This window comes from Xenopus laevis, chromosome 1L (assembly GCF_017654675.1).
Source record: "Xenopus laevis strain J_2021 chromosome 1L, Xenopus_laevis_v10.1, whole genome shotgun sequence".
In the NCBI taxonomy this organism is placed as follows: Eukaryota; Metazoa; Chordata; class Amphibia; order Anura; family Pipidae; genus Xenopus; species Xenopus laevis.
Window position 1 is genome coordinate 35,639,686 of NC_054371.1, and position 26,934 is coordinate 35,666,619.

General features: G+C 36.1%; 1 protein-coding gene across 2 annotated transcripts in view; it reads left to right on the plus strand.

The window, feature by feature from the left end:
* Positions 1-23,189, plus strand: part of pcdh7.L (protocadherin 7 L homeolog) — a 525,496-nt gene extending 502,307 nt beyond the window's left edge. For both annotated transcript variants that reach the window (XM_041584090.1, XM_041584114.1), the window contains exon 3: positions 17,262-23,189. In XM_041584090.1, coding sequence (XP_041440024.1) covers positions 17,262-17,638 — 377 coding nt within the window. In that variant the 3' untranslated portion in view covers positions 17,639-23,189. The remainder of the gene's footprint in view (positions 1-17,261) is intronic.
* The last annotated feature ends 3,745 nt before the right edge of the window (positions 23,190-26,934 follow it).

Below are 26,934 nucleotides of genomic sequence, written 5' to 3' on the forward strand. Positions count from 1 at the left end.
TCATGAAAAAAAAGGACATACGCATTTTAGTAAATCGACCCCTTAGGCTCTATAGGGCTCATTTATTATGATCCATAGCAGGGAGTAAGTGTAATGCTACCTTAGCCCCTTACATTAAATGCGTAAGTGCTGTTCCTGTTGCTATTTAATATAATAGGCTCAGAGGGACGCAATCTGTGTCCCCTTAATGCTAGATCACTTGTGTACTGGGCAATAATAATGAAATCCTAAATGAAGCTGAAGAGGCTAATTTATAGTGCAGTCACAGTATCCATTATCTGGAATCCAGAAAGCTTCAAATTACAGACAGGCCGCCTCCATTGACTCCATTTTATCCATATAATCCAAATTTGTTTTAAAAAAATTATTTCCGCTGTAATAATAAAACAGTAACTTGCACTGGATTCCATCTAAGATATAAATAATTCTTATTTGGAAGCAAAACCAGCCCATTGGGTTTATTTAATGATTACTTGATTTTCTAGTAGACTTAGGGGCCGATTCACTAACTTCGAGTGAAGGATTCGAAGTAAAAAAACTTTGAGTTTCGAAGGATTCGAACTAAAAATCGTTCGACTATTCGACCATTCGATAGTCGAAGTACTGTCTCTTTAAAAAAAACTTCGACCCCCTAATTCGCCATCTAAAAGCTACCGAACTCAATGTAAGCCTATGGGGAAGGTCCCCATAGGCTTGGCTAACTTTTTTTGATTGAAGGATATTCCTTCGATCGTTGGATTTAAATCCTTCGAATCGTTCGATTCGAAGGATTTAATCGTTCGATCAAAGGAATAATCCTTCGATCGTACGATCGTACTATTTGCGCTAAATCCTTCGACTTCGATATTCGAAGTCGAAGGATTTCAATTCCCAGTCGAATATCAAGGATTAATTAACCCTCGATATTCGACCCTTAGTGAATCAGCCCCTTAAAGTATGCAGATCCAAATTATGGAAAGATCCATTATCCAGAAAACATTCTGTATAACAGTTCCCATACCTGTATATTAGTCTTGTATTTCTTACTTTCCTTTATAAAGTGTTAAGTATTGTCTCTGTCAACCCTTTCATAGATATGCCAAATATATGTAGTACAAATTACTGGCTGATTTATTTTGAGAAGAAAAATACAAGTGTCTGTCAGTTCTATTGTCAAATACTTGTTTGTATGTAAAGGAAAAAGAGAACGGCAGCATTTAACAGCAGCCTTTTTAATCCAGTTCGCAGAGTTATCCGAGAGAGAGTTTTTTAAAAAGAGCTTCTTTCTTATACTGGGTGCCAGATTTTCTGCTCCCAATGGCTATTCAATGCCTTTTGTCTTTGGATACTGATGTTTGTAGCTGGAAGAACAGTGCTGTTTTTCATGACTTTATCGCAATGAAAAGGGCCAATTCACTTTAGTTTGTCAGTTAGGAGATTCTATATCTCTTATGCTACTTATGACAACCAACTACTCCACAGAACATGAAAAGGAAGGGCTTAATATGCAGTGGCAGTAACAAATGCTGAGTGTTTCTTAAAGCAGTCACATACACCTCACGTATCTTAGATTGCTCATGGAAAGTGATGAATGCCATTTTGATCTGTAGATACTCAAAGACTGTGGGATAACGAAAAGCTTAGCACCTCAACTGTAAGTAAATGACTCAGGGCTGAAATGGGGGCACCTAAGGACACAGAGTTACTGAACATTTTCCTCAAGTGAATATCTCAGCAGTAGTGGCACAGCAAATTTAGTAATATTGGATTTTGAAAGATATGTGGCACTACAGTCTGAAGTCATCTTTCTCTCCTGAGGTCAGTCTACAGATGTCTGCGTTGCAAACTGGATATCGTTTTCCCAATTCCTTTTGGCAAATTCTGTAAAGCAAGGATGTGCTTGTATAATGGTAGTATGAGCAAGGTTTACAAGATAACAAGAGACAGTTATAAATGAAGTTATTTAGGCTTTAGTTCCTCACATTTTTATACAATCTTTTTGTTCAACCCACTGAAAGTCTGCAGTTCAAACGGAATCGGAGTTGTTTCATTTAAAATCCATTGTCATTGCTGTGATTGTACAGTGTTCTGTGGGGAGGAAATGATAGAAATGAGCAATGGATGCAAGGGAAGCATTACTGGGAATCAACTTGGGCCCAAGATTATGGTTAGAGCATAACAAGTATATATAGCTCTACATTAGGTCTGGGGAAGAGTATTTGATGTTGGGCAAAAAAGAACATGTACAAAATACTCACGTGCAGACCTTTAGGTTGTTTGAGCTACAGTATTGATGAAAGTTGCTTTGGTGGTCAGTGCATATCCAGCTATAGCTGAAGAACCGGCAATAGCTTAAGGACCAGAGGTTTGATATGTGTAACAGAATGATAACACTGGTCATTGAATTGTACTGTATATCAATGATTTAATATGCATTACCCAAGAACATTCAGCATTAATACATGATCATTGTATGCTGATCTTTCAAACTATGTAATATTGTACAACATGGTGCAAGTTATCCTAGCACTCACACTGATATTCATCTCCCTGATGTATTTTCAGTCTACTAGAAAATCATGTAAACATTAAGGGGGCAAATTTACTTAACCCTCGATATTCGACTGTCGAAGTTAAATCCTTCGAGTTCGAATATCGAAGTCGAAGGATTTACCGCAATTCGTTCGAATTAAATCCTTCGAATTTAATCCATCGATCAAACGATTTTTCTTCAACCAAAAAAAGATAGCAGAGCCTATGGGACCTTCCCCATAGGCTAACATTGACTTCGGTAGGTTGGCGAACTAGGGGGTCAAAGTTTTTTTTTAAAGAGACAGTACTTTGACTATCGAATGGTTGAATAGTCGAACGATTTTAAGTTCGAATCGTTCGATTTGAAGTCGTATTCGAAGGTCGAAGTAGCCCATTCGATGGTCGAAGTAGCCAAAAAAAACATTCGAAATTCAAAGTTTTTTTTCCTCTATTCCTTCACTCGAGCTAAGTAAATGGACCCCTAAATAAACCCAAAAGGCTGGTTTTGCCTCCAATAAGGATTAACGGGGTTGTTCACCTTTGAGTTACTTTTTAATATATTTAGAGAGTGAAATTCTGAGACAATTTGCCATTGGGTTTCATGTTGTTCTTATTTGTGGCTTTTCAGTTATTTAGCAGCTCTTCAGTTTGCAATTTCAGCAATCTGTTTACTAAAGTCCTGAATAGAAAGATGAGTAATAAAAAGTAGCAATAACAATACATTTGTAGCCTTACATTTGTTTTGTTTTTTAGATGGGGTCAGTGACTCCCATTTGAAAACTGAAAAGAGTCAGAAGAAGAAGGCAAATCGTTTAAAAAACTATAAAAATAACTAAAATAACTAATGAAGACCAACTGAAAAGTTGCTTAGAATTGGCCATAATAAATATAATAAAAATTTACTTAAAGGTGAACCACCCCTTTATTGAATCTTAGTGTGAATCAAGTAAAATGGACTGTTTTATTATTGCAAGAAAGGAAATCATTTTTAAAGATTTGGATTAATTTTATAAAATGTAGTCTATGGGAAACAGTCTTTACAAAATTCAGAGCTTTCTGGATAACGGGTTTCCTGATAATAGATTCCGTTACTGCACTTGAATAAGCACATGACCACATTTTTCCACAATGTCTCAACTTATTTATCCTTGTGATATACATTCAAATTATGGATTAAGCAATTAAAACATCTCATATAAAAATATGCATTATGTTAGCATTATTCTCCGCACCCCATTCCTTTGCCTTATATTTTTCCTATTTTCCTTTTTGTCTGACTATGCCGCTATTCAATTTGGTCTTGATTTATGTCAGCCAACTCCAGTGTCATTGGATATCGCAATAATTCCGCTCAACACTGCATTCCACAAGGCTCCGTAGTATCTTAGATTCATGGCAGCGTGACATCATGCAAGTGGGACTATTTTTTTCGAATGGAAAACAAATCCCTCTCGATCCGAGCAGATACAGAGATGCTTGCTCTCTGTATCAGTTGAGTGAACTGATAACTCTGCAGAGAGATCCAATCATACAAACTCAGAGAATTGCAGAAAGAATATCTTCTGTCTCTGACTTCTGATACATGTACACTGCATAGGAATCTATTGTAGATACCAATTTATATATAAATACATTCAATTTTTTGTAGAATGAACGAGCACAAGCTTGAGAGAGAGAGAGAGAGAGAGAGAGAGAGAGAGAGAGAGAGAGAGAGAGAGAGAGAGAGAGTCTTGCATTGTGGCAGAGTAGTACAAAAGTGAATAAACAAGTGCAACTTCCTTCTTTCCCAATGACCCCTTACTTGCACCTTAGTAGGTGGTACTCCAAATGGTACTATGTATTTATTAGCACGAAGCTAGAAATAATTCAGATTGTATTAGTTATCTTTGAACCCATCGTTTTTTCTGAACCTTTTTTTCCTGCTACTGCAATTTGCACATTAGTTATTCCATTCCATTGATACAGCCACATACAGTACAGTTAATGAGAGATATTTAATCAGCATATATTAATGAATTACAATTTTATATCATATGCCTTTTATGTATTAGTAAAGGTACATTTTAATATATTTATCACATTTTGCCTGAATTATAAAGTGCCGGCATCACACTCAATCTGTGATCAGGATTATAGAGGTACAACTCCTCCATTAGTCAAATCAAAAGTAATTTCCAATCGATCTGAACCATGCTATTTGCACTCAGGCATTGAGATACTGTGCAAAACACATTGGAGTTTATTCTAAAGCAAAACTAGTTATAAATCCTTATAAATGTGCTCAATCCTATATAGGAGGTGCATCTAGAACATTGTGGTATCATTCAATAACATGGGAGGTAAATAGCATCAGTGCAGTTACCCATAACAGCCAATTAGCAATTAGTTTTGATCAATATACTACATGTTTAAAAAATAAAGCAACCATAATTTTGGATTTTGGACTGAGAGATTGATGCTACTGTTTGTGATACATGGAAATTTGTTTTTTTTCCCTGTCATCTATAGGCAGTAGATTAAGAATGTAGAGCAGGCTGCTGGAGTTCTCTGATTGTTGTGTAAACAATGAAGTGAAATCTTTTGGCAATCCCACTGAATATGTTTGTCCAGAAAGGGCATTTTTCCACTAATTGTTCTGTTGGAAGGGGCTGCAGTACATCAGACAGCAGAATAATACATTCATCAGGAATGCAAGACTGGAGTGCTCAGAAAGGGGCGCGCTAGGCAATAGATATGGAGGTTAGATGCATAGAATGTATAGTTTCATGAGTGCTCCATTAAATGCGATCCCTTTCCAACAATATGTAGTCTTCTGTGGAACATCTGGAGGCACATTTATTAAAGGTCAAATTTCGAATTCATGTGAGCTTTTAAAAACTCCCCCAAACTCCCATAAATTCGAAACTCAACTAATTGAAATTTATAAAAAAAATTTTTATAAAAAATGTATAAAAAAAAAAAACATTTCAAATTCGGAAGAATTAAATTGACCCAATAACTCGAATCAAATTTGAATCTAATTTGATTCGAATTTAAAAAACTTGATTCGAGTTTCTTTCTCTTGAAAAAACTTGAATATCAGGAAGGCTGCAAACAACTCCAATTTGATCCCTGGACGTCTCCCATTGATTTAAACAACAATTTGGCAGGTTTTAGGTGGCGAATAGTTGAATTTGAGTTCTTAAAGGGCTGGAGTATGAATTATTATAATTTTTTAAAAAAAACTAAAATAAATTTTGAATAACTCCCTAGTCGACAGTTTTGACCATAAAAAAATTTGAATTCAATTTTTCAATTCATACCTTGATAAATCTGCCCCCCTAGACTTCTGTTGATGTGATGATGCTGCAGAGATATAGTTGGGGCTTCTGCAGCATGTACAGTATAAGGCTGCTATTGGACACACTTGTGTTAACACCTCTAGTTCTATCATGGGATCTAGGGATGTCGCGGACTGTTCTGCGGCGAACTTGTTCGCGCGAACATCGGCTGTTCGCGTCCGCCGCAAGTTCGCGAACGTCGCGCGACGTTCGCCAATAGGCGTTCGCGTCAAAATCGTTCGACCATTCGACCATTCGGTCGCTAAAATCGAACGATTTTCGTTCGATTCGAACGAATATCGTTCGATCGAACGATTAAAATCCTTCGAGCGTTCGAATCGAACGATTTTCGGATGTTCGAAGTTCGCGAACTGTTCGCGAACTGTTCGCATTTTTTGCCGGTGTTCGCGAACGGCGTTCGCAAACACATTATCGGCGGTTCGCTACATCCCTAATGGGATCATGTCATTACGGGGTCTACAAGTTTTGAATCTAAGTGTTGTAAGCCCACTTTCATTTATGACCACATAACATGTTCATCAGATGAATGTCTCTTTCCGAGTGCAGTTTTTTTATATAGTGTAAGTAAATGGAACTTCTTAACATTCCCTGGACTTGTTTCCATTTACTACCATGGTTTTTTTTCTTGACACTTACTTTTTTTTTCTTTCTTATTCTCGTACTTATACTGTGGAACACTGTATTATTTAGAAGATAGTTTAATAGTATGAAACGGTCAGGATTTTTCTTGAATTTCCCTCTTCTATCTTATTTTCTGTAGTGGTAGAGAAAATGTTAAAAACACAAAGGGAGCAATTTATTAAAAGTTTGCACTAATTTTAGTCATCTCACCCCTAAGCATGTTTACTGATCACCAGTGTGAAAGCAAACATTTGATTGGTCGCTATAAGATCTTAGACAGGATCTGTAATGGCTGCATGAACTTGCTAATAAAGACCTGTTATACGATATTCATCCTCGGCTATCAAAACATAACAAATTGGTGACGAGATGTCTCTTCAACCTCTGCAGCAGCTTGCACATTTTCTCCCAAACCCTGACTATGGATCTTCATGACAAGTACCTAAACATTTTTCTGAAATGCATTGGTTCTGCAGGACTGAAACTGAACTTTTCCAAATGCCACTTCAGACAAACTCAGCTGTCATTTCTGGGTCATATAATTTCAAGAGATGGATTACTGCCTGACCCTGACCATGTCAACGCTGTTACACAAGCACCTACTCAATCTGATTTTCAGACCTTCAAATTCGCCGCGAATTCGCGCCTGGCGAATAAATTCGCCCATCACTACTTCAGAGCAATGCGCCATGCAACAACCCAATCATCTCCAGCTGAATTTTACATGTTGCAGACATCATACTTGCACAAAATACTGTGCTTACAAAATTATCTACTGCTGACATTGTCAAACATCAACAAGCCAAATGCAAGACTTATACTGACAGAAAACATGGTGCAAGAGAAGTGCACTTTCAGCCTGGATCTTTAGTCAGAATTAAGAAACCAGGAATACTGAAACAAGGACAATCTAAATTTACCACACCACTTAAAGTGAGATGCCAGCGAGGACCATACACATATGAACTGTCTGATAGACGCACATGGAATGCAAGTCATCTTGCTCCTGCTAGATATGACTTTGGAGAAGCTCCATTCGATGACGGACATTTTCCTACTCCTGATGCCATCTGCAATATGCCTGAAGAAAGTGAACCTATGAGGCGTACTGAGAGAATCTGAAAACTACATGCATGGACCAAGGACTATGTGATGTGAAGAATGTATATTATTGCTTTAAGATGCATTGTTGTTGTTGTTTATTACATTTCCGAAAAATGCTTTCCTACTATAGGGGGAATATGTGGTGTTTATACAAATGGCATGTAGGTGTCACTGTGCACATGAGTTGTGCTGTGCATGCACAATACTTTCTATAGAGTTTGGGGTGTTAGAGTGAAGCTACTGTTGATGTGTAATGGCTGCATGAACCTTCTAATAAAGCGCTGTCATACTCTACTCATCCTCAGCTACCAAAACACAACAGTAGAGATATAGTGATGGGGTGAATCTGACCCTTTACGATTTGCCGACAAATTTGCCAAACACAAGTCAATTGCCCTTTTTCCGTGCATCATTTATCAAACTACACAACATATTTTTTTTTTTCGTAGTAAAATATTTTGTCATTCCTAGTAGCGAATTCTGAAACTACCTGCAGCCTGGGCCCTGCCAATAATGCAGGGTTCACCAGGCAATTTATGTTCATGGATGCAACTGCCTTATGCCAATCCAATTGGTTAATGCCATTATTAACACCAACATTGGCACAACAGTGGTGACATTGCTCCCTCTTTGAAATTGTCCATGACAAGTCGTACGCAAGTCACAAAATCACCTGTACCCTCAGATGACACACCTCATAGCTTTTATCCAGCACATAGCCAAACCAGTGGAAAAAATGCTTTGGTAAATGACCCCATAAATCTTTGCCTCACTGCAACTTGCAGGACAGCTCTTAATGCAGGAAATCTGGCATTGGCAGGTAATTTTCTACAGTATATGTTAAACTTGTGTCTGTGCAGAGCAGCAATTAGTAGCCTGGAGATTGGAGAATGAAAATGGATTTGCACCAGGAATTCATGCTGTGCTACCTTTGTAAATGAGTATTGCAGTGTACAGAAATAATCGCTATTTGAAAGGTTAACATTTAAGGTGACATTTTACCAATCAGTTATATGGTTTGATAACTTTCCTGCTGAGTAACATCAGAGCATTCCCATGTTATATATGTGGAACATTCAAAAATAGATGTTTTTGATGCTAAGAAAACATGTTAACATGTTTGCATTATATTTTTGGATACCAGAGGTCACAAAAATGGGGCTTTTAAACAAAGAAAGGACTCTCACTGGAAAGAATACATTCCATATTTAGATTATTAAAGATCTTCTTAAACCCATCTTATGAATATTTTGCCTTTAAGGGTATGGATATGCATAGACTACATGCTCAGTGATTTTGCTATTCCTAAGTACTATGAATTCATTTTTTGCCTGGATGTTCCCAATCAAGTGCTGAATCCCATACACATTACTGTGGGTGTAAACTTTCCTGTAATTATCTGACAAGCCCGTTTGATAGATAAGAAATATTACCTGTCGGCTGTGCACAGTGCATTACTTCGTATTACTGCAGCCTCATCATTTCTACAGTGATTATCCCTGAAATTATGTTGACTGAGCAGTTCTGATTAATTATTTCTCTAAGTCAGATTTAGAGTGAAGACATTCTAATTGCACAATGTATTGTTTCAGTTAAGGATTCCTAAAATCATTCAACAGAGACATATTTTACAGAAAAAACTGTAAACGAACATAATTTGACATTGTGACAGATTATTACTTAATCATTAGAACAGCAGAACAATTATCTTAAATGTGTTCTACATTCTAACGTCTATACCACTTCTGGAAACCACATTAAAACATTCTACTCTGAAAGGTCTGTCACTATTTGAGTGATCTAACTAAATCAGCGACTAAGCAAGGATTTAACTGGATTATGACTAGACTGGTAACAATTAAACTTAATTCCAGGAAATTAAAATCTGGGAAATTACTTTATGGTTAGAAAGGTCAGTTGTCTCAGTATAGGATATATATTGAATGGGAGCTCTTGGTAGGATTTAGCTTTGTACCATTATATGTACATTTAATTGATAGAAGCTCTTACAAGAAGTACAGGTTTTAAACTAGGAAGCTATAAAATAACCTAACCTCAAAATGCACTTTATAATTTATTTTCTATTAAAAAAAGTTATATATAAAAATAACATGCTTTTATAAAACGCCAACGTTATTATTCATTTAGGTTATAATGCATTTTTAGATGGGTTTTGTTGACCTCTTGCCTATTCATTTTGTTCTAACAACCCCTGTCAACGCTAGCGTAGGATGAACCCAAAGTGCCGTTATTAATATTATAAAGATATGGCCTTGATACCTTCAAATCTAAAAGAGATTAATTATTTTTCTGCAAGACAGAGAATGGTAGGGGAAAAAAAGAAGAAGCAGGAGAAAGAGTTGAAACTTGGAAAGCAACATTTGTTAATGAGAATTTCAGAGAATAAATAGACTGAGGATGTAGAATAAAGTGTCTGCAAGCAGATCAGCTGCAATCCAATATCATTCTGTTATCCAGTAATGTCAGGCATTTCTTCATCTATGGCAGTAATTAGAAAATAATATAAACATGGCACAGCTGCATCATCTTGGATATTTTGGTTCTGTGCAAGAGGAAAGTCTGGTCAGATATATATCAGATGTTCCATGTAAGCTGCAGTTTTCCTGTTCATAGAAAAAAAGTATACCCAGAGTTAAACTTTCCTTTAAAAATAGCATACTATTTTATATAGCACATGTGGAGTATTGTAATAACAAGATTAACTTTCTTCTATATCTAGTAACGCATATGTTTGTGTTTAAACAGAAGTTCATTAATTCTGCGTTACCATGGACTATAAGACCTAATGCAAACTTTACACCATACCCTAATGTTTTCTGGTAAAAAACTTGTTTTTTTTGCTGGTGACAGTGTCCCTTAAGCATTTTGTTGATTTTGTTTTGGTAGACTGCAGTTTAGCAATCCATGAACCTTTAATTACAGTGCTATGCAATATGTTGGCGCTATATAAATACATGTTAATAATAATAAAATGCTGGTCTGCATTTTTACATATATTTTGAATGAGCCCTATGCAGTTGAACCAACCTAGGACACATCCACCACTGCAAGAATGATGTTATAATTTCACATAGCTTTGTAAGGTAAGGAGTTCCGTACCTGTAGTCTGTATAAACATAGGTGAAGGAGCCTTAATGGGGTGAGAAAGTAGACAGGTCTTAATTTTAAGGGGGAATAATATTTGCCGCAAAGTTATGGGGTGTCAGGGTCAGGCAAAATAGAGGGAGCAATATCCATCTGTCCACATGCTAAAAACTTGAGGTGGTGGTTCATTGCATGTCACAGCAACGGGTAAGGTGATGGAATGCATGCCAAGGGCAAGACTAGGCCCGAGTAAAAATGGCAACCAGTCATGTGGTTTTAGTTGACTTTCTACAGGTTTGGATCCTAGGAAAGATGGATCTTGGTGGCTAGCATGGCAGGAAGCCTATTATGGTATTTAAGTATTTGTGTGTTGTGTAATTTTGGTTAAAAAAGCAATCTAATATTTTATGTACACTTGGGGGCCCATTTACTTAGCTTGAGTAAAGGAATAGAGGAAAAAGACTTCGAACTCCGAATGTTTTTTTTGGCTACTTAGACCATCAAATGGGCTACTTCGACCTTCGACTTTGAATCTGGGCAGCTTCATGCTTCACAAGTCAAGCTTAAAATACCAACAAATTGTCTGATAAGATCAATTTCCAAAGATATTTTAGTACTTCTGTCCACAAGAAGTTAGCAAGCACAGCATCTTTATTCCAGTGTGTCTGTGCCAAGCAAGTTGATTTTATTCAGTTCATCTGCTTTGGAGAAGGCATCCACTTTCCCAAAGATACATGACAATACCACATTCAAAGTGACAACATCCAAAGCCTTGGGACAAGAGATGCTTTTTGAGATGTGGTCGTTGCTGTTTTAGCCTTAGGTGCAAAGAAGGAAGTTGCTGATTCCTTCAAACATATTGAATACTTTTAATAGAGTCCTAGCATGGCAGGATGTGCTTCTGGAATTATTTCTGAAAAGCCTGATTACATGGTTTGTGGTTTATGACAAATAGCATGCATTTTCCTATTTGGCTGTGTTTTTCAATGAGATTTTTTGTAATTAAAGACATTACATAAAAATATTTTAATAGGCTCTTAATATCCAGCAGAACATTAACTTACTGTATACTTTTACTTTAATGATACTCAGTATGGCAGTGGAAAGTACAATTTGTAATTGTCCATACATAAAATTGCAGTAGGACCTACAATAATAAATATTTGCATTTTAAAAATGCTAAACAAAATCAAAAAGTTTAACTCTTGGAAAACATTACAAAACAAGTTAATTAAATGCATTAAATTATTTAAATAGAAGATAAAAAAATTAAGATAAATTAAAATAAAAAATTCAACTAATTTATTGGGACATACAGATGACCGCCTAATGTGGTTCGTGCCTACTGGGGCACTTACTCATAGCCTATGAGTAAGTGCCCCAGTAAGCACGAAACATGTTAGGCGGTCATCTGTATGTCCCAATAAATTAGTTGAATTTTTTAGCTTAATTTTGGTTTTTACTTTTGGAGAAAACTCTTTGCTATTTTGGATTTTTGTACCCATTTACTGGGGTGAACTGTGAGTATTTTTCTCCCTTTATTTATTATTTTTTGATACTTTCTTTCGGATTAATAATTGTATAGTTACTGGCACTGCGCACCAATTTCTTTTCACCAATGTCTGCTCAAAGACAATTGTGAACGTTAGCACCAATATTTTGTCCTTTTTGACTGATTAAAGCCTCAACAACTTAATCGTAAAGTTTTGCGGCCAAATGGCTTCTGTGAACATTCACAGTGTATGCAATTAAATTTTGCAAGCGCAGTGAATGATTTTACATTGTGATCAGTGCTTAACATTCAAAAAAGTGGCATTGTAAATAATGCTTGAAATTTTTTCATTACATTCCCCCTTAAGATCTGCAAAGGCATTTACATTGCCATACCTTCTTAGAGAAGCTTTTACACTATGCTACAAATGTTCTTTATAGAAAAAATGCTCCTATGTTGGCAAATTCTTCCAAATAACGCACCCAGCATTTTGCATAGACATGGGGAGGCCTCCCATTCCATTGGTCGATGTAGAAGGCACACAACGGATAGATCACATGATCTGATTTGTCACTTGTGAAACCGTGAATTTCAATATAAAACTGTACCGGTCAGAAAATCTTTGCCCATCCCTATTGTTTAATATTTATGTATTGGAAAGTTGGTTAAAATGTTAGTCTCTTTTCATTGTTGGGTGGAGTCTCCCCTTTAAACATTATCAGATATGCTCAAAAAACCTGTTGTATATTTGAAGCTTCAGCCAGAGAATGCTAAATCTAAACCTAATTATAAACATCACATATGAAAATAAAGTATATCTGGAAAGCCATCTGTCTCTATCTCTGTTCCCCCATCTATACAAGCAGGAGAGGTTCATTCCAATAAAAATAAATATATCAGAAATGTTATTTACTATAAGTGTAGTTAAAAGACAAAAATATTGCATCGTAATAAGAAAATGTATGTTTTTCTTATTTTATTAAATCTCTTTCTAATACTACTGTTTGAAGCCTAGTAGGGATAACATGAAAGAGGTTATTTGCAAAGCGATAGAGATATAATTATTATTGGCATTTATACTCACTTTATATCTAGTATAGATAGAAATATTCTATATTAACAAGATAATGTTTTTGTGGTGCATTCATCCTTTCAGCATGGATGCTCAACTAAAGCTACTGTTTTCTATCTTTCTATCTGCACATTCGTCAGTTGCTTTTTATTTACAACCAGGGCAAGGCAATGTTGTAAAGAACCTAAAATAGAAGAAAAATAAATATAAAAACCTTTAAACCACAATATCAGCTATAGAAATTGATTACACTTTTCTGAAAAATAATTATTACATACACAGAAGCAGTAACAAATATAAAACTTCCGTCAGTCCCCCGGACAATTCTCGTTGGATTGCCAATATAACCTTATTATCCCCTTAAGAATAAACTCATAACTCACCTCTTATCAGCTGCTGGTTGCTCACTGGCAGCTGAATGGAGAAAAGATAAACTTTCCACTAGAGATTATTATTTCTTCAGGTTGGTGTGTAAAAGTTAACTTTGGGATCAAACCTATTTCTAAGAAATTTTCGCTGTCCAAATGGAATCTTGAAAGAGCTTAAAGATACAGACCTGGCAGATGCAACAATTCTTTATGGGTGCATTCAATTGCTGATATACCCTCATTTTCTCTCTTGAATTTGTCTTAAGGATACAGTTTATTCATTAATTTGTTTAGTATATAATTTTTTTTGTACTGATTTTCTAAAGGTGTATTTATCTCAACTTGCAGTTTTTTCATAAATTTCCTTTTCCTAATGGTCGTTTTCTGGAAACCTGCTTGAATGAGTTGGAATCATTGAAGCACTGCCTTTATTTTTACATGCATTTAAATGATTAGCCTTCCTATTCAGCCTCTTTATAACCTGTAACTGTAAATTCTATCTGATTGGGGACATTGAACCTGACAACAGATTAACTATGAAGCTTCATTATTCTTATGTTTAATTGTTTTTATTTCTATTCAAGACTTCTGTTCATCTCCTGTCCTCACTCAAACTGCCTTTTAACAGGTATCTATGAATAGGTTACTTGTATGGCCTCATCCTGGCAAGCAGTCAATAAAATGACTTATATGGTCCTTCAGTAGTACTATAATAAGTTTAACACAATGGCATTAAACTACAGATGGTGAATGATGTAATATTGGGTTATATAAATATAGATTACTCATCATTATTATGTCCATTTGTGTCTTACTATTGCACACCATAGTGAAACCCATTTGGTTAATATTAGATGATCGACTTTTGTCAATGCAATTTACACGGAGGAAATAATAGTGAGCAAAAAATGCTCAGAATGGTATCCAATCTCTTGGCATTACTCTCGTTGCACAGGCAGCATAAAGTATGTGAGGTCAACTGTCTTCTAAAATGTCGATGTCCTTGTTTATAAGATAATTGCTCCCATGTTCCATTTAAAAATAATAGCCAGAGGTTTAATCTGCCCTGTAAGAAAACAACCATAAACTTCAAGGGAACAATCAAAACTTATCTGCAATTTTTCTTAGAGAAATACTGAAATACTATTGAACTGCTGTCTACATCCTTTCAAATAAGAGCAGAAGCAACTCTTTATAAGCATTATACATTGGAAACCAAAGTTTTAAAGGCCTGTGTTCAGTTTATGAAGTATACTTACTGAAATGCCAAACAGTATTTTTTACCTGAAAAATAAATTATCCCTTTTTTTCATACATCGAGGCAGTATGAGAGAAGCATTAGCTGTATGAAGATGAACACATGAGTTTTCTTGTTGCATTCTCTGCATGCTGTGTAGAACTCCCAAGCCATAGTAGTTTAAGAATGGATGTGCTGACAAATGTCAATATTTCTGTTATCCATCACTGAGGGAGGAAACTGCAGGAGTCAGAGCTGAAGCTGAATTCAAAAGTATTTTTAAGGACAGAAGTATGCTCTTTGATGATTAGCCAAGAGACAGGAGAGACATGCAAACGTATGAAAACTCACTCTTAGAATAAAATAATGCTGAGCCCCTCTAACCTCAAAAAGAGCATATTCATATTTATATCATAATGATTTAATATGATTTAAACACAGTGCATTTTAGTATGGCATGCACCTTAGCATGCATTTTATTTCTTACAGTGATTAAAATATATTTTGTTGCATTGGAGACATTATATAATGGCAAGAGTTTGGTGCATTAGAAAAGAGAGTGGATTTTTGCATGTCACCATGCCTCATGCCCATTGGAATTTTTATATAACCATTAATGGTATCCAGGAGTAGCATGTTGTGCTTGAGGTCACAACATATTACAAATAAACAGAATCTGTGTCTCAATTTTAGTTCTCAGCTTCACTGTCTACCATAAGCCAAGACCTTTGGTGCAAGTTTCTCACCTGAAGCATCAGCTGACATGATTATACTTCACATAACCCTGGTCTTCACCTGTAGCATGTAGAAAGATGTCCATGTGCATTCTTGCTTGCAACAAACACTTCATTAAATGAGTGCAAAGATTAAGCAATATTTTCCATTTTATATAGAAAATACAACAAATATTCTCCTGATATGACCAAGCATTGGCTTATTGCTCGTGGACAATTAGGAAAGTGTCAGATATTTTTCAGTCTTAACGTTATTAGATTAGAGTAGCTTTCTTTCTACAGTAGGCTGATCAATACCAAAACAGCAACCCCATTTTGGCAGGATACTCTGCCAAAATGGCCCTACTGGGCTAATATTCTGTTCCCCTAGTATGGGGAACAATTTCTCAGATCCAGAGCAGCAATGTCTTGTATCAACCATGAAATATGTGAAAGTGTAAGGTGTCCTCCAGATGAGTTGCTTGGGCCATGAAAATATTCTGTAGCTAGGACCTAGAGGCAAACTTAAGTGACAAATATGTCTGTATTGGATATAATGTTCTAGTGACAATTAGATTATCAAGGGATGTTTGTTGCCCAGGAATTTTTAGACAGCTGATATATTATTAAGAACTAACTGTCAGACTCTCTTCCAGAGGAAAAGTTCTAAATCTGATTCCATGATATCACTTTTAATTGTTGACATAGGCAAATATTAAATTTGCCAACAGCTGGAAATGCTTCTTATGTTGCCAATACAGTATATGACTTTCTGTACATCATACAATAACACAGGATAACATTTTCTCTCATATAATTCTAATCTTCATGTTGCTGAGATCTTGACATTTTCTGAATTTCATTGTTACCGCATTTGTTTCCTTAAAAATAATAATAATAGTAACTATACCAATGTGTTGCATTGCATGGCAGACTGACACAGACAATATATTATTTAGAAACATTCACATCCTAGTTTTATACATATTTTTACCCTCTATAAACTGGATATTTACTGTGATATGTTTGCACAACATATGGAGCAAGCTGATGGCTTATCATGCCCGACTATGCCCACCCCCTTTAAAAATATTATAATCACACCGTGTAAACTGATTCAAAACTTAGTTTGCTCCATCTGTACAATTGAATTCGCTGATTATTTTTCTTATTCTTCAAAGATATGTGTTATTTGTGAAAGTTTTGTAACATCATCATTTAGTATTTCTAAATGTCGAGGCCCCAGAAATTGCTGGAATACTATTCCCATCATAGTTTATTCATTAAAAACATATTTGAGAATTATGAAACTTGTATTTCAATAACATGGAGGCAACAAAGTTAGGAAACACAGCAAACTTGTATCATTGTATGATGGCAGCTTCAAAATCCATGATATATAACTCTTGTTTGAAACACTTTATCAACACCAATTGGTTAACACCAATACAGCAGCTTATAGCAACCTGTTTGCATAAGGACTTATACCCCATAGCAAGTCAGATGTTTGCTCTTAAACTGTAGAACAGTAATTGCTCAATGGTTATTATAGCTTAAGAGACATGATGCAGACATTAGTCACTTCACTAAACTAATCAAATCTAGCTACATATTGGATGCTATTAAACAAATTACAGTATAACAAGTCAATATTTTAGATTTTAATTTTAACACATGATTTTACCTTCTTCTTGCAGACTCGAGACCCCTGCCGGATGTAGCTTTGACAGGAAAATGCACTAGAGAATGCGATGAATATGGCCACTCAGATTCCTGCTGGATGCCAGTTCGCACATCACCTGAAAGGAAACGGAAAACCCAACCAAAGCTCTCCACATTCATGCCAGTCGATGAACGGGATAGCCAAGAACAGTTGGCCAATGGGGAAGTAACCCTTATGGGAGATCGCAACAGGAATCTACTTAACAAAAAGCTAGCATCGTATGAGACCTTCAACACAGCTACATACAGCAAAAGTGAAGAAGCCAATCCAGAGGATATTCCTCTTACACAAACAGGGGAATACAAGCCATCTCCTGTCAATACTTTAACTAGAAGAGAAGTCTATCTGTAAGCTATTCAAGCAATGGGGTTCTTTTATGTCAAACAAGGAAAGAAATAAGGCAAAACTTTACTATAGCAAGAATACACAGTAACTCAGAAATAAGAGGGGGCCACCAAAGAGACAAATGCTTTGCCTGCCAAGTTTGCCTCCATATCAGGCACTTAATTATTGTTTGCTTGAATATAATGTGATATGTAAAGATCATTGTTGTTAATTGCATGTATGAATACCATTCACTGCTGTTTTGTTTACTAAAGTGATGGTTGCAAGTTTCTTTCATTGTAACTGGCCTTTGTAAAAAAAAAAGGGAAATTGTGTGTATGGACAGAGTTTCAAAAGGAGGGGCATCCATATGGACCACCTGATTAGTGTCTAAAGGATTACTGGCCATGCCAGTATCATACCCTGTACAGTGACTGTCAGTTTCTCTTGTATGGACATCCTGGGATTTACTTATTGGTGGCAGAAGGTGCTGTCATCCTACGTGAGATTCACCTAAAAACATACATATAAAGTCTAGCTGTTATCATCTTGCTTAAGCATGTATTATAGCCATTTAGTTCTGTCTGACTGTAAACTAGCTTGTAAACATCACGTCAGAAAATGATAATCAAAACATATCAGAATAGTGTGCATTAAAAAAAATTACCAAATAAATAAGCACCTAAAACATTAGATTTTTCTTACTTTTTGGAAAATGCATTTAGAATCTAGGTCAAAGATTTCTGTTATATTACAGGAAAAATAAAACAGGAAGCAAAATGTAAATGTTATTTTATAGATATATCACTTTAAAAAATTAACTTTATTGGTAATCTGCTATACAAATCCTAGTAGACAAAATAGATAAATATATGAAAAATGTTTTAGAAATATTGCAATTTTTCTTGGGAGAAAGGGTTATTAGAAGGCACTTGGCCAAAGAACTAAAAACAATAAAAGTAGTAATGATTTTCCATGACAAAAATTGGCATAAAAATGGTTTGCACTAAATTCTATGCTGTATGTGTTTGCTTTACACTGAAACACTGCAGAAAATGGATGGAAACAGCTTGATACAATGGCGTGCCTTCAACAAGTTGAATATGCTAATGTCAGTTTAGATGTACTTGTGGTCACTTTATATTTATATTTTATAGAAGAAATTCTATACAGAAATTTCCATTAGAGGTTTGATGTAATGCAGAATCTTAACCTATCTCACATTGATATAATTGATAAGATCATTTTCAAGGAATTTTTTTGAAACAAAGATTTTAGTAGGTGCAGGGATGGACAGTATATATTGAATAATGGCATGCTATAATGGTATATTGAGGTAACCGTAGCTCACCTTTACATGTATTTCATTTTCCCGTATAATTTGTAAAATGCTTAATTTTTAAATTGTTTCATTTTATACATGTATTTTTAACATTATAATTGTATCTCTTTGGCGGCCCTTTTCACATTTTTTCCACATTTTCCACACACATTCATGAAATCATAGATAAAAATATATATATAAAAAAAAACATTTTGGAAAAATATAGTCAGAAGTTTTAAACCTGTTGCACTCATACCCTACCACACATATACATATAACTTGTATGTGTGGTAATAAGGGAGGGAAGACTGTTCGTGATATATACTACTGTAATTTGTGTGTTTTTCTTTTATTTCTAGGATTTAGATTACTTTTCTTTTATGGGTCACCGAACACACCCTTCGCCTTTTTTTTGCATTTATTTAGAAATATCTTCTGCTAATGCTTTCGCTGAAATAATGAATAACATTTTTTCCCAGTAGTAATATTTTTTGGGTGCATATCCATTGATACCTCTCAGTTCCGAGAGCTAATATAATGCATAAACAAATCGACATTGAGTCTAGCCATTAAACAGTTTAAAACCAGAAATGACTTTTTTTATATTGCTGAAAGGGAGAGCAATGCTCTTTATGTATTAAAAGAAATTATTTGAACATTCACCAGTGTAAAAAGCTTTAGAACCTTGATGAGGTGGAGAAATTCTAATATCTGAATAAGTTGAAGGACCAGTGTCATTAAATCAATATCCATATGCCTTTATGCAAAACACCTTCAGCTTACTACATTATTGTGCTAAAGACATTACAGTATACAGTACCTTTTATATTCACTTCTATGCAATGGAATGGAAATCTTTGCCACAATTCTTTCTGGGAGGACTGTCATGAACGATAACCACCACTGTATCGAGCACTGCTGTGTTACAGAAGTGCTTTACATAGAAAGTTCACCTTTCAGAGTTGCCCCAGTGGACTTTTTACTCTACGACAGTGGTTGTTGGAGTTATTCAGTTCAAACCCCCACTGGAAGTCCATCCTTTGGTCAGTAACCCCCTTAACAAGGTTACAGATACACAGTAGGAACACATTGCTGAAACAGTGTTTCCAAGAAAATCTAGGACAGGAAATACATGTTTCACACTCTAACCCTCAAGTGTATCCAAGAAGTGTATCCAAACATACAACACTTTCCAAAATGCTAGCCCTGCAGCTCGTGAAACAATGCTGCGAGGTCCCTATCACATTCATACAACACACATACTATCAATTTCATCAGAAGCCAAATTAATCCACAATAAAATAAGCCTCAAAGTTCTAAACATTTACCATTAAATTGTTTTTTTTTTGGACATTTTTGATCATACTGGTCCTATAACAGGCGATCAAGGGAAGATTAACTTTTTTAGTTCTGCTCTGTGTATTACAGTAGTAATACCAAGTACCAGCACATATCTCCAATACGGCCATTGTGTTGCTTTATTTATATCCATCATGTTATAGCATCCTTTTTTATATATTAGTAAAAAATTCTGTTTTGGTCTTTCCTTTAAATACATTTTATTAGCGGGAAAATTGTGGAAGCAATTTCAAACTCATTGTATATAGAAACGCTCAGTAAATTTAGAAGAGCAACATGTACAGTAACCATCTTAACATGTTGATTACTATATTTAATTAGCATGATAAAGGAACAGTATTTTGCATTAGTACTTTTAGCTTTTATTGGAAGTAGATTAAGTCTGTTGCTACTCTGTATATTTAAAGGTTTTGTAAAATAAAAAAAGGTTTAAAAAAATGCCTAAAAATGGAAAAACAATAAAAAGAGTGAATGCAAATGATGCACCTGTGCCTTTTATACACGTCATCGTAAGGTGGTTGTTGGGTTTGGTCATTAAAGGTTCTGGGCTCATCCCAACTTTGAAACTTTATACTCATTTTACTTTTTTTTCTGATGATTTATAAAAATGTACAAAAAGATTAAAAAATAACAAAAACCCTAAGTTCTCTTAAACTCAGTAAATCTTTGATAATATTGGCCTCCTTTATACTGCAGAACCTTGCAGCATTGTCCTGAGGTTTGAAACCTGTGTTGGTTAGTAATAAAGCAACAGTCTTGGATTTGTTATCAAAATGTTTTCCTACAGTTCGGCAATATCTGGTATGAAATATGCTCCCCAGATCACTCCCTAGACAGGGCACTTTTTGACAAGTGCATTCTGCAGGTCAGAAATTGTTTTGAATACATGCCTGTAGTGCCTTAGTGTCCTTTCTTAAAGGGATGATATGGTGAGCCAGGTCTGCATATTTTGAGACCACAACACCTATCATCCTAAGGGTGCACATGGGTATTGTAGTCAATAACATCTGCAGACCTTCAACAGCTGGCAGAAACAACAATTAGAACATGACAGCAAAGGCAAAGCAATTTACCAACCTCCCATGCTTGCAAAGAAGTTGAGTAGTTTCTTTATGCTGAATTGTGCTGCTGCTTTCATTTGTATAGTAATCATATGAAATCCTTCCACTGGTAACTCAATGGAAGTGTGCATGCATTTATCATTACCTTATGGATTTATGCAAAATGGGTTACTGTTTTTATGTGTGTATATATAAATATGTACAAAGCAGGTCTGTAATCTCAATCGAATAGCCTACTGCTCTTTCTCATCCACCAAATGTACTGTATGTAGACAAATAAGTGCAGTATGATTTCTCACTGACCAGCCTGCTGCTTGTTTTCCACTTAAAGAGTAGGCATCTCTCTTATGCAGGGATGGGAGATAGTGATGGGCGAATTAGCGAAACGGCGTAAAATTTTCGAAACGTCGCCGGCGTCTCGTTTTATTGACGCCGGTGTCCGTTTTTTTGACGCCGGCATCTGTTTTTGACGCGTCTGTTTTCTTTTTGGGGGCGCTGGTGACAATTTTTTTTGACGACGGCCGTTTCGCGAATTTATTCATCGGCGGTGAATCGCCCATCACTAATGGGAGACAACTAAAGGGAAGAAAGAGAGAAAGAAAACAAAATGCTCTGGGATACAAATAAGAGGGGGAACATTTGTTTCCTAATGCCATGGAAAGTACAGCCATTCTTATCTTTGTTTTGAAGCTCAGAAAACACAAGTTGTCCTGCAGGGTTTATAGCCATTTTGTAAAGCAGTTGTTCACTACCACAAAAAGTTATGCTGCTCCTCAGAATTCGCTCAGAACTCCTAGTACATAGGGTATTTGCTAGCCATGAAGAGAACCTTTCTCCCCAGCTGGGTGTTGAAGAGAAATTGCCAGTGATCCTCCTATAAGATGTTTGGTGGCTGAATAAAAGGGTATAATGCACTATAATGCACCGACTGCACTAATCGGTGTGTGTGTGGATCCGTTTCTTTTACACGTTGCCTTCTATAAGAGGGCCACCTACTGGAAGGATATGACTTATATGTGCAGCTGGTGTATGAGAAGAAGCATATATTAGCTCTGCAAAAGGGATTTAACCCATGCAGAAAAACAAATTTAGTTGCCCTGTGCAATGATTTTCAAATATGAAGAGTAGATAAAAAGTAACTGAAACATGAAAGGGCTGTGTGGCTTTAAGCCTATAAGCAGAATGTGTTATCTCTTGTTAACCTGGGGTATGTTTTCAGCTACTGTCATTTTCCTTAAAATCAAAGCACTTGCATTCAGTGTGGTACGATCTGTTTGTAATATTAATCATTGACTATTGTTCTGCAACTTGGATGTTGATAGTGAAGCAAAGAACAATTTATCATTGTTTATTATGAGTCACTATGCACGCAGCTATGCTAAACAAGCAAAATGTATCAAACGCTAGTCCACTTCTATTTATGAAATATTTTACATAATTTAATTTGCTTTTGTACAGTTTTCTGTAAATATATTGCTTGTCATTTCTTTACCCCCCCCATTCTTTGCAGATTAAAATATAATATGTTTAAAATGGTCTCATTCTTTCTAGCGTGCTTCCTGTATTAACAAGGAGCGCATTGTCCATTTAAAAGGAACCGCACAAATTCTTATGACATTTTGGTTAAAAGCTTTTCGGAATCTTGCCTGTATAGACACGGAGAAAGAAAATTGTTCCAATTATTGTCCACTTCAGTTGATGATGTAACTATTGCATGTCGTTGGCTTTCATAATGAAATATTGCATGGATTAACAGTGCACTTTCAGCAGAAATACTCTTACAGTTCTCATCTGACCTGTTTTTAAAGTGTGAATAAAATACTGGAAATGGCAACAGTTTTGTCCGAATGTGAAAAACGAATCTTTATTATTACACCAGAAAATTGGAGAGAGTAGCATAAAAGCCCAGTGACACATACCTGAGTAGGATGCATTTTACTTTGCATTCTAAAATACGGTTACAGAAAAAACAAGAGCCTTTTTATGCAGAAAAAAAACATTTTGATAACCAATAAAAAAAAAATGGAAAACAAGCTATTTAGGCAGTTATTAAATTGTATATTTCAATTTTGCATAGAGCTTGTAGATCTGGTTGAAGTTGGCATTTATTTTCTTTTTACACAATGTACACCATGAATTTTCACAAATTAAAAAACAGTAAAAAAATTATTTTGTTCTTGTATAAATATACACATTTTTACAGGTTCATAAAATGAACATTTATATGAACATTATATAATCGGCATCATTGCAAAGGTGGTATTGCACTTTTAGATTCTATTACACATCCCTAATTATTTATAGCATTTTATCATAATCTGGTAGCAGTTTTTAGCAATATTGCACATTTCTCTGATTCTATCTTATAATAGTAATTTTATTTAAGTTTAAAGGGGAACTATCGTGAAAATGAAAATTTAATATAAGCTTCAGCATACTAAAATAAAAAAAACTTTCTAAATACAATCAATTAAAGATTCTGTACTGCTTCTGAAATAATCAGGTTTATCCTCACTATTCCTCTCTCAGCATCTGTTTCCTTTCATTCTCTCTTCATGCAGGAGTTGGGTGTCAGATATTTATTGACAGTTAGATCCAATATGTCTTATAGGGAGGCTCCTTTTGCCTAGAAGATGTATTAGAGCTCACTCTATTAAAATCACCAGACATCGTGTCTCTCTACATGCAGAATTTGTGCAAAAGGCAGATATTTTGTTAGATTTTGTTTTTACTAGAATCAGTTATCTGAGTGAGCTCTAATACACATGCTAGGAAAGGAAGCCTCCACCTATAAGACATATTGGATCTAACTGTCAATGAATATCTGACACCCAACTCCTGCATGATGACAGAATGAAGAGAAACATATGCTGAGAGAGGGATAGTGAAGATTAACTTGATTTCAGAAACAATGCAGAATATTGATTATATTTATACAGTTTCTTATTTCAGTATGCTGAAGCTTATATTACATTTAAATGATAGTTCCCCTTTAATTTCATTTTTATATATTCACCAATCGAATCATCTTTCCTTTTGAATTCTTTACAAATTCACACTGTATTTTTAAAAGACATTAGCTGGAGACAATTCAAAGAACAAAATCCAAAGCAGTAAAAAGAACAGCCCATGGAAGGCTTCCCACTGATGTTGGTAATTAACCTGTACTTGTGATAATCACTTTGAAATACAGACTTGGATAACCTTTGCACTGTGAATTGATGGCAATGGGAAGTGATCCACAGTGGGTAGCCTGCAGTTTGATTGCAGGGGTAGTTGAGAACTGAAATGATGCTTGCTATTTCCCTAAAATTTCTAAAACTGTATATATATATTTTAGAATTCACTACACATTCCTTGACTAAAAACAACTAGCATTGGTAGATACAAAGGATACCATGGACATTTTTATAAAGACTTAAATTGACTTATTGCAACACTTATTCCTTGGCATAACTGTGAATGATTAAGCATTTTGAATATTGAAAAACATATAATGAACAACTAAAGCTTAACGTAGAGCTAAGCCCTAGTCACCCGCCACCCCTCTCCACTGAACCAAACTCTCTCCCTGCAACATCTATTCTGTTGAAAGTTTCCCCTGTGTGTAAACCTTCCATAATTCTTCAGAGTTGTGCAGCAGAGTTCAAAGGTGTCAGCTTCCCCTGTCTTCTGATCTTCTTCTGTTAGACCTCTGACATGGATCTTGCTGGAGCATGTACAATTAAATTAGCTTCCACTGTGAATGCACCCTAAAAGATCTGTATCTGAGAAATGACAGATGAGGATCTGGAAAATATGTTGTGAGGAGGCAGCTTGGAGGGGGCAGTGGGGAGGGGTGGGATTGCAAATGGGTTAGGGTTTAGTTATCCTTTAACATGTAGGCTATAAACGCTGCACATTATGGTTGGAGATCCTGTACCAGCCCAATGAGTCCACGTCCCTTTAAATGTGAAGATCTATGCCTCTATATATGCCCCCAGCAGCTCCCCATCTTCTTTCCAGCTGATTGTCTGCACATGCTCTGTGGTACTATCAGTTACTGAGTTTCGGCACCGATGCACAATATACGTTATGTATAGAATATAAAAGCCATGCTACAAAGTTGAGAAATTAATTCAGATTTTTATTTCGTGGCAGTTTAGAAACTAGGGATGAACCAAACTCTGCTTTTCAGGTATAAATCCAGAACAGCTGGCGCAGGCAAAAGTACCTAATTCTCCTCAAGTGAAGTGCGTGCATAGAGGAGAACATGTACATAGCACAAGTGATGATTTCTTTTTTTCAGTTATATAGGGTTCAGATTTGGTTCAGACAGATTTGGTTTTCCGGAATCCTGATAAAAAAATTGCTTAGATTTGCCTGAATCATGGACTAATAGAATTGATATAGATATAGAATCATAGAATTGAATAATCAGCCCTGTAGCATTAGCTTCTAATTCAGGCCAACCTTATTTTCTGCTTGAGGATTTGCAAAAAATGACTGAGCTTAGTTTTTCAATATCTGCCCTGAGCACATTGAGCATTGCAGTGTCAATGACACTCTGTAATAAAGACTCATCCTGGTGGTCTAGTGGGGGGACGGCAGGGACGCCTGCCGTCCCCTCGGCGGGGACGCCCACCGCACAAATCTTCTGCGCCTCAGGCGCCGGTACTTTAGGGAGTGTGCGGCACGCCTCCTTTGGATTTAAAGGTGCAGGCGCGAAATTTAAAGATACTTAAAGGTACATTTTCTTTGTACACATTGCCCATTATAGGAGTTTGTTCCTGGTGCTTTCTGAGCGTTTGCTATCCTGTTTTGAACCTGTTTTGATTCCTGTTGTGACCCCTGCCTGGCTTTTTGACTGTTCTGACCTCTGGATCCTGACCCCTGCCTGGATACCGACTACCTCTTCTGTTTAACCCTTCTGATTGACTTCCTGGTTTGACCCTTGCCTGCCTGACTACATTTATTCTCTGCCTGCCCCGACCCCGACCCAGCCTGATCTGACTACTCTATTGCCTAAACTCCTTGTACTATGACCTTCTGCTCAAAGACTATCGCTAACAGTCATGCCCCTCTGCTTATGCAGAAAATCTAGCCTTGCACCTCTCATTAAGTCCTGGTGGCATCCAAGTAGCTGAGGGCTCCTCCTGAGGCCAAAGGCGGTAACGCTACAGGTGAAGCACGAGCCGAGACCAGGGTGCTTGGGATTTGTTCTGGTGTTGGGTGCCGACTGTGACACACTCCTAACAAAATCCTAGATAGTGTGCTACTGTGACAATTTTGAAAGCCTGGATCATTACTGTTATAGAGATGCTGAATCCTTAGGCTGGTGCAGTAAGTTCAATATAGAAATTTGGCATTTCTACCTGTATAATTTTTTTTAATGGACCATAACAAAGCAACTATCATATGTTGGTCTTTATGTAGGTTTCCTGTATTATATATTCTGGAGCTGCCTCGCCACACTTTGCACACACATTGCAAGACTTCACATTTTTAGTAATGGAATCTCTATGGGAAAAAGCACAATTCAAAACAGAGTGTACCCGTGGTACAAGATCCCTTGAATTCCCCCCTTTAACTACAATATA